The sequence below is a fragment of the Teleopsis dalmanni genome, chromosome 2 (assembly GCF_002237135.1).
Source record: "Teleopsis dalmanni isolate 2A chromosome 2, ASM223713v2, whole genome shotgun sequence".
NCBI lineage: Eukaryota > Metazoa > Arthropoda > Insecta > Diptera > Diopsidae > Teleopsis > Teleopsis dalmanni.
The window spans coordinates 174303493-174311729 of NC_051847.1; the positions used below are offsets into that span (position 1 = coordinate 174303493).

The 8237-nt window shown below is 28.7% G+C and overlaps 1 protein-coding gene across 3 annotated transcripts; it reads left to right on the top strand.

Moving 5' to 3' along the window:
* Positions 1 to 1062: 1062 nt before the first annotated feature.
* LOC119678956 (E3 ubiquitin-protein ligase Kcmf1-like) lies at positions 1063 to 6784 on the top strand. Of its 3 annotated transcripts, none has more exons than XM_038091080.1 (7): positions 1063 to 1131; positions 1511 to 1680; positions 1793 to 2217; positions 2358 to 2621; positions 2677 to 2955; positions 3025 to 3173; positions 5682 to 6784. In XM_038091080.1, the coding sequence occupies exons 2-7, from the start codon at positions 1665 to 1667 to the stop codon at positions 6223 to 6225; spliced, it is 1677 nt and encodes a 558-aa protein (XP_037947008.1). In that variant the 5' UTR covers positions 1063 to 1131; positions 1511 to 1664; the 3' UTR covers positions 6226 to 6784. The 3 variants fall into 3 exon arrangements, with proteins under 3 accessions (XP_037947008.1, XP_037947010.1, XP_037947009.1); XM_038091082.1 differs by having other exon boundaries at positions 2677 to 2931; XM_038091081.1 differs by having other exon boundaries at positions 2358 to 2612.
* The last annotated feature ends 1453 nt before the right edge of the window (positions 6785 to 8237 follow it).

Genomic DNA, 8237 nt, shown 5'->3' on the forward strand with positions numbered 1-8237 from the left:
TTTGGTAATGCCTTAAGTGTAGAAATGAGAAATCTTAAATGTCAGTAAAAGTATGAATGAGCCGAATATATATGCTTTAGCAAATTCGGCTGGCAATTTATTTCCAATCACTCTAAATTGAGTACTCGACTAATTGTATTGTTCGGTTTTTCTGTCGCTGTAAAATTAATTTTTGAATAATATAAAATGTAAGACCCAGAATTACTTAGTTTTTTAATGAAGCATCTGATATAATTTTAAGAACAGAAACAGCAATATGATTGTTACAAGGCATCCGTTAGATGACGGAATAAAAACAGTGAAGCTAGATTAAATATTTATTACATGAGTGATGTAGTTAATACAGTGTGACTAAAAGTAAACATGCAGATTTGTATTATTTTATATGCATAAAATAGTACAATGCTTTCACAATTTGACCTGATATAAAAAATTTATAACATTTTAACAAGCGAAAAAACAAAGAATTTAATCACAATAGTGTAAATAAATGTATACGTCAGATTTTTTTATTTAAATACGAAAGTAATATATATTATTTTGCTTATACCAAAATTCTTAAAATAGTTATTATAGATTCGTTATGCATTACGAAAAGAAGTGCATTCTATAACCAGTATATGCATCTCTTTTCGTAGTCTACCCTTGTCGTTCAATATATTTCGAAATGTCATTTTATCGTGTTCTATTCTTACAATTATTAGTATTTTTGAAATAAGTGTATTAATTGTAGAAACAAATTAGAAATATTTTCTAAATTTATTGTACAACACAAGTGTCTGAAATGTCTAATAAGCGTTTTTTTTAATTATTTTACATATTTTCGTCAACTAAAGAAGAAGCAACACTCACGAATCAGACACGAACATACGAGCAAGTTTGCGAAAAAAAAGTTAAAAATAAATTTTTGCAGTAAAATGTAATGAAAGAAGCAAAGTTTTCGAGAAAAAAAACAAAAAACAAAGAGATTTTCTTTTGTTTAATTAATTCCAGTATTTTTGTTAGAAAAATTTTTAAAACGCAAAAAAGTGACCATTTTATAATTATTTTTTTTGATTGAAGCTGCATAAAAGGTAAGACGAATGAAATAACCGCAATATCAGGAAAATGTGCAAAATAAATAGTTCCAAGGTAAATGTGCACAATAAAAATATTAAAGACATGATAGGTAGTATATAATTGACATGACAAATTATGGGACTATGTAATATGATTGTTTAATAATGCAATAAAAGTAAAATCAATATATAAAAATTTATATGTAAAACAATATTTCCTGTGGCTACAAAAATTTTAATATACTTTGTATGTAAGGTTAAGTTTTGTGTTATTGCTACTTATACGATTTAACTTGATTTGTTATTAATAACTTAATTAATAACTTGATTTATTATTTAGAAATATAAAATATACGAAATATGTATATGTATATGTACATACATATGGCATATACTTATTGTAATATCGAAATCAAAATGTTTTCAAATTTCTTATCAAAGTTCTCTTCCAGAAGATTTAAATCAAAAGTGACATTCTAATTAGAAGAGCTAAAAAGAACAATAATTATCGCTAAGTCAAATTGGATTCCAATTAAGGCATCAAACTGTATACTAAAGATTCAAAAATCCAATTCAGTTTTCGGTTATCAAATCGTTTTCTGAATAATGAGTCGTCATGAAGGTAAATATTTCAATAACATTTTTTCCTAACCTGATTGCATATTTGCAATTCCATTTTATTGTAATTGTATTAAATACTTTAAATAAATATTTATTTGTATTTTATATTTTAGGTGTCAGCTGTGATTCATGTCTCAAAAGCAACTTTAATGGTCGTCGTTATAAATGCCTGATATGCTATGACTATGATTTATGTGCGGACTGCTATGAGGAAGGTGTGACATCCACTCATCATTTGGTTGATCATCCCATGCAATGTATTTTAACGCGAACTGATATTGATCTGTTTTTTGGTGGTGAAATGCTTAATTCAGATCAGCCACAAAGTTACACTTGTCCTTATTGTAAAAAAATGGGTTATAGCGATGCTACACTATTAGAACATGTTACTGCTGAACATACTGAAACAAGTTTGGAAGTTGTGTGTCCAGTCTGTGCTGGCATGCCAGGAGGTGAACCCAATCTAGTCACAGATGACTTTGCTGGTCATTTAACGTTAGAGCATCGAACTGGACCACGAGAACTAATTTCATTTATAATATCCTTTTTAAAAAACAAAATATTTATTTTAATTTAATATTTAAGTATTTTTGTATTTTTGTTTTTAATGCTTTTATGTATTTAATGTATTTAATGTTTTTGCATTGGTAAAATGTATTCCTTAACTTTTTGTTATACGATGAACCATCAGCTATTCGTCACGGAGGCGGAGTGCGTCGCATACCGGGACGTACCTTAGTTGGCCAGAGAGCCCGTCGGTCTAATATGCACTTCAGTTCGTCAAGTGGTTTATCTGCATTATCACCTTCTGGTCGAGAATCGGTAGATCCAATTGCTGAACTTTTATCACAATTGTCAGGAGTACGACGTGGTGGGCCTCAATCGTCACAACTTCAACAAATACAGATGCAGATACAACTTGAACGTCAGCAGGTGGCAATTGTAAAATATATTTCTATCTTTTATTTTGGGCACTAATATTCTTCTTTATGCATAGGCAACACGTCAGCAATTAGAACGTTTACCTAGACGAGCGCATCCTTTAGTTTCAGCCTCAAATTCAAATGCCACTATGGCAGAAGTTATTAGTGGAGGAAATGTTAGTAGCGCAATTATGACTGGTAACTCAACAGGTTCTAACAGTGTCAATGGTGGTAGCTCTTGTCGTGCAAATGAATGGTCCATAAGTACATCTGGAACAAATCAGCAACCGCAATCCCAGTTGACAGCAAACGCGGTTAATGCAAGAGAGGTTCAAATGTTACAGTATAAGGATGTAAATATTTTTATAAATATTGTAAACCTTATACAAGTTAATGTGTATATACTTACATTATTATTTTAGATTGCTGCTGGTACTGTAAATAGCAATGCAACAGGGGGTTCAATAGTTAATGGTGCTGAAGGGCAATCACAATTTTTACTTACTAAATTTATGCAGCCTAATTTGAGTGACAGTGAATGTGCCGAAGCTGATCAAAATCGGGCTGACAGGTAAGTTGTTAACATGTAAATACTATAACTGAAAGCATTAACGAAATGATAATCAAATTTTATCGGTACTATCCTAAAAAATTTAGTTTCAAACTATAAAATCCAATATTGATTAAATATTGTTTACTATAGTTATATCATAGAGAATGGTATGAATGGTATAACGATAATAATCTAATTTAGTTCATGGATTTAAAACACCTTTATTTGTATGGGGTTTGCTACAAGCCTATACAGCAATAAAATCGAATTAATATTATTACCCAGCTGTATATCCAGTACATTATTTTGACTATAGAGCCATAGAATCGAATTAATATTATTACCCAGCTGTATATTCAGTACATTATTTCACAACTTGATATATTTGTCCCAATTTAACTTTTAGTTAATAGAATTCGTATAAATTAAGCACTATATGTTAGTTTGTAAAAATTTCCAGTTCAGTATACCTCTACATGATGTAACATTTCCCACACGATTTAATATTCCCTATATTGTGTAACATTCTCTATACGATGTTACATTTCCCTGTTCCCTAAAAATAAAGTGAAACAGTATAATGTTGGGTTAGCGTCTAGTTGGCCGTAAGTCACTAACCAATTGGCACTGACTTATTGATTCTTAACGTCAAGTTAAGATAAAGCAAAACTTCCATGTAGATGTAAAACTAGTAGCACATTTTTAGGAATTTTAGGGGTGTTTGAATCTCTTTTTAAAATAAAGCCCAAAGAATTTTTAGCAATTTTTTCAAAGCTTATTTTGAGACCTGACGTAAAGTCATTCGCGATATTGAGTAGATGCTTTAGTGGCAAATTTCATAATAGGAGAGTAAAAGAAAGAGAAAATTCTTTAATGATAAGTTCATATATCAACTTCCCTATTTATATTGATTATATTGATTGCCCATATCACGGTATGAACGTGAACATATTCTGCATATGAACCTGAGCTTTAATACCACTGGTACAACTGTGTTCAACAATAGAATTAATAATTGCTTTTGGTAATTAAATGAATTATATTTATAATATCCAAAACCTATTTAATAATATTCATTCTAAATGATGCCGACAGGAAATTGTTTGAACACATAAGTCTTATTTGAGTATTATGTGCAATTATAATGTTTATGTACATAAATAAATATAACCACTTAATGGAACCCTTTTAATAGCTTCAATTATTCGAGTTATTTAAATTCTCACTTTACAGATAGTGGCTATACTATTATGGCTAGTTTTTGTATATTTGTGCCTTTTAGTAATCATAATTACTAAACGGAGCCTCGCTAAGCCCGTTCACATTACTTTCTTTTCACTTTTTTTTTCCATCATTTCTATATGTTGGATGTTGTCTTTAGAAATATATATTAGGGGTATTCAGGCAACTGATTAGTTGCTTAGTAGTTGATTATAACAAAAATTTGCACACAAAAATGAAACTAAGCAGAGAATCAACTATTTCGGTGATTCTCAGATTAGTACAAATTTGATTAATAGTGCTGCCAATACCAAGTGTCGTAATAATAACTTAAAATGAACTTTTGTATAGAAATTTGTTATCTATCTCTCTCAGCTGTTTGAATTGTGTGTAAACAATTTTCACTGTTAACGTATGTTTCACTTTTGCTGTTGATGCGAGTGCTGCCAAGGAATTTACACACAACAAACTAATCAGATTACGCATTTTGGGTCGTTCAAGCAACTGATTAACATCAAAATGCTAAATTTTTTTTATATGAAGTTTTTGAATCAATTAAGCAACTAATCAGTTGCCTGAATACCCCTATTGAAATGACTACTTATTCTTACTTTTTTTGGTGCAGTTAGCTGGCACTTTGGCTATAGATTATTTTAAAATAACTCAATATATTTGAGTAAAATTAATTGCCAACTGCATGCGTGGACTGCAATTGCAAAAGTAAATTCAGATTTCTATTTAATTATCAATTACTATTTTTTAATGCTTATTTGGGATTTGTCTTGATTTGAATCTTACTAAACAACTTAATATTATGAATGTCTTCTTTTTAAATTGTATTTTATTGAAGCATAAATAAATCTGCAAGTAAAAAGCCTACTTTGCAATGGGGATATTATCTTGAGTAAATATTTAGGGATTTTATTGTTTAATTTATCATTAACATATATTAAACTGTAATACCTCCGTATTAGATGTTAGATGTTTAGATGCCTGTGGTAACAGACAGTTAACTCATTTTAAAAAAGTGATCATGTTCTAGTATGTAGGGCAATGTAACTCTGTTAAGATTTTTTTTAGGTAATGCAGAATCTTCTTAATTTGTCTATAACTAACATTTGTGTTATAGTTTTAAGAGTACACCGCAAGAAAATATCCACATTAGAAATCTATAAGTCTATTTGTTTTGTATCTGTTTTATATCTTGATATTTCGATTATTTTTCGTTTCGTTATTTGTACCGAACGTTTCCTTCCAAAATAATGTAATAAAATGAATCGTAATTAACTTGCTTTTTTTTTGTAGGTCGCAGTTCGTGCAAGCTTTGCTGCTGTCCGCTTTGTCACGTGTCAATCTTGATATCGATTTGGACCATGAAAAGAGAGGAGAATCGCAAGAAACCAACAGTGATAGTGTAAATAATGAAAGGGGTACTACAAATATTGGTGAAAGTTTAATTGAAACACATGACAAGTCGAAGTCCGACGGTGGTATACATATTTCGGGTACCGGTGTCAATAGTCGTCAGCAAGTTCATCAACAACAACAGACTTCACCGGAGGATTTTTCCGAGGAGTACAAGCAACAGCAACAGCAACAGCCACAACCTCAACAACAAACATATTTGTTGAAAAAGAAAGCATCTGCTACAAGTGGCGGCACAGGCACTGGCAAACCAATTTCTGATAGAGGTATTGAACGTCGCGGTCGTCCACCGCCCCCTCCAGTTGTAGGCACTGGTGCAATAGCTACAGGTTCAGAGCCAAATCAGCAACAAGGCCAATCACAACAAAAATATAAACAACCTACCACACCGATGCCAGCAAATCAAATTCCAGATACTAGGTAGTGCTATAGAACTAGCCAAAGCACTTCATTAAACACAGCAGCAAGGGTCTCGTAATATATAACATATAATTATTTTAAAAGTTTATATAAATCTATAAAAATATATATATGGTAACAAAAAGCATAAACCATAAAAATATCGTTAATTAAAAACACTTGGTAAGAAATTTTATTACGATTTCTTAATATTTATAGAAAAATTAGAATGAATGGAAAAAACATTAAAACCACATGAACTAATTTAAAACAAACATACTATATGTACGTCGTCTTTCATTGTGCTACAAATTTTAATGTGAATGCACGACAATAGAGATAAAATTAGCAACTTAAAATAAAATAAAATAAAATAAATAAAATTATAAATGTAACACAACTAAAACAATTTTGCAACAAAATTGAAATTTTGGAGGTGCGCGGTCTGGTCTATTTTATTAGATTTCTTTTTAATTTATTAAGGCAACGACATAACTTAACGGCGTAGAGATTTCATTAAATTAAAGAAAAATACTTTGAATTAAATAAAATTTCATTATATATATTATAAGCCCAATTTTATACGATAAAATATTCATTTTGCTATTTGTTTTTAACTAAAAATGAAAGTGAATATAAATGTTTCTTAGTAAATAAATTACAACCGCCTGGCCTCCGCTTTTAAACTATTGTTCATATTATACATTATTTAATATGCTTTCTTAATGTTCATTCAAATACTTATATTTACACTTACGCCTTTCAAACTGAAAAATAAATTTAATATAAATTATATACAAATGGAAATAAAAACTTTATTATAAAAATATAAAATATATGTTGTGATGGCGTTTGAAAAACAAGCGTAACTCTTTTCAATATGAAACAAAATAAAAACATACAAAAAAATGTTAAATATTTTCATTTTTGTTATAAATTCTAAAGTGTATTAAATTATAAAATATAAAACAAATTTATTTCTAATTATTTTAATTTTAATTAACGATTTTTATTTATTCCACAAAATTGGTTTTATAATTTTTCTAATATTTGAATGTTATTTAAACACTAAATGTAGACAAATTAACTGTTAAGCCAACAAAGTATATATATGTGTATATATAAACATAATTAGATATATAATATATACGCTGCATGGGATTTTCCGTTTAAAATATCTTGAATTCATGACGTGATTCTTTGATCTTGATACTAATTTCTAATTAAAGATTTTCTAACCTGACTCTCTGAAATAAAATATATTCAAGCAAAACGCACAAATTTTATTTCAAATCCAATATGTTAATTTTTCGCCTTGATGTTTGGCATATAAAAATCCTGAAATGAAATCCTGAAATAGGTAACTAAACTAAACCAATATGGTTTTTAGTAAAAATGGTTTTCGCTGTAATTGAATGTGCCTTCTAATTTTCATTCTTGTTCATTTTTATGTTTGATATTCTTAAATATTTACTATTTGTTATTCGATTTACTATTTACTTTATAAAATTTTTTTCAAATATGTTTGAAATTCTTGACAAAATCAAATTGCAAATATTTATAAATGTATACGCTCCACATCTCTACAGATTAATTTGTTTACAGACAGACTTTATTAATTATATTATATATTAATTATTAACCACTTTGTCTTGTTAAGTTGATCAAAAATATATGTATTTATTCTCAAATGACTAATTTTCTGCATTGCAAAAATATTGCGAAATCTAACATACTCTCTAATTATTAAAAAATTTTATGATTTGGAAGGAATAAACATAAATATTCAACTATTTTTAATAGATAGTAGATAGTAGATACCTTTAATAACTCAAGCTTTTAGAATAAACTATTTTCATAATATTGACGACTGAAAGTTTTTGACAAGCAACATTTATTTAAACCACTATCTCATACGATTTTTAACGATATCGCAGTTCAAAGAATCACTGCATGAATTGATAATGTTTTCAAAGGAAACATTCTTTATATATAAAAATTATATATATATATATATATATATATATATATATATAT

Coding starts and splice junctions, on each gene's coding strand:
- LOC119678956 (XM_038091080.1), top strand. Junction 2,218..2,357: donor GAGAACTAATTTCATTTATA/ATATCCTTTTTA, acceptor TTTTTGTTATAC/GATGAACCATCAGCTATTCG. Junction 3,174..5,681: donor GATCAAAATCGGGCTGACAG/GTAAGTTGTTAA, acceptor TTTTTTTTGTAG/GTCGCAGTTCGTGCAAGCTT.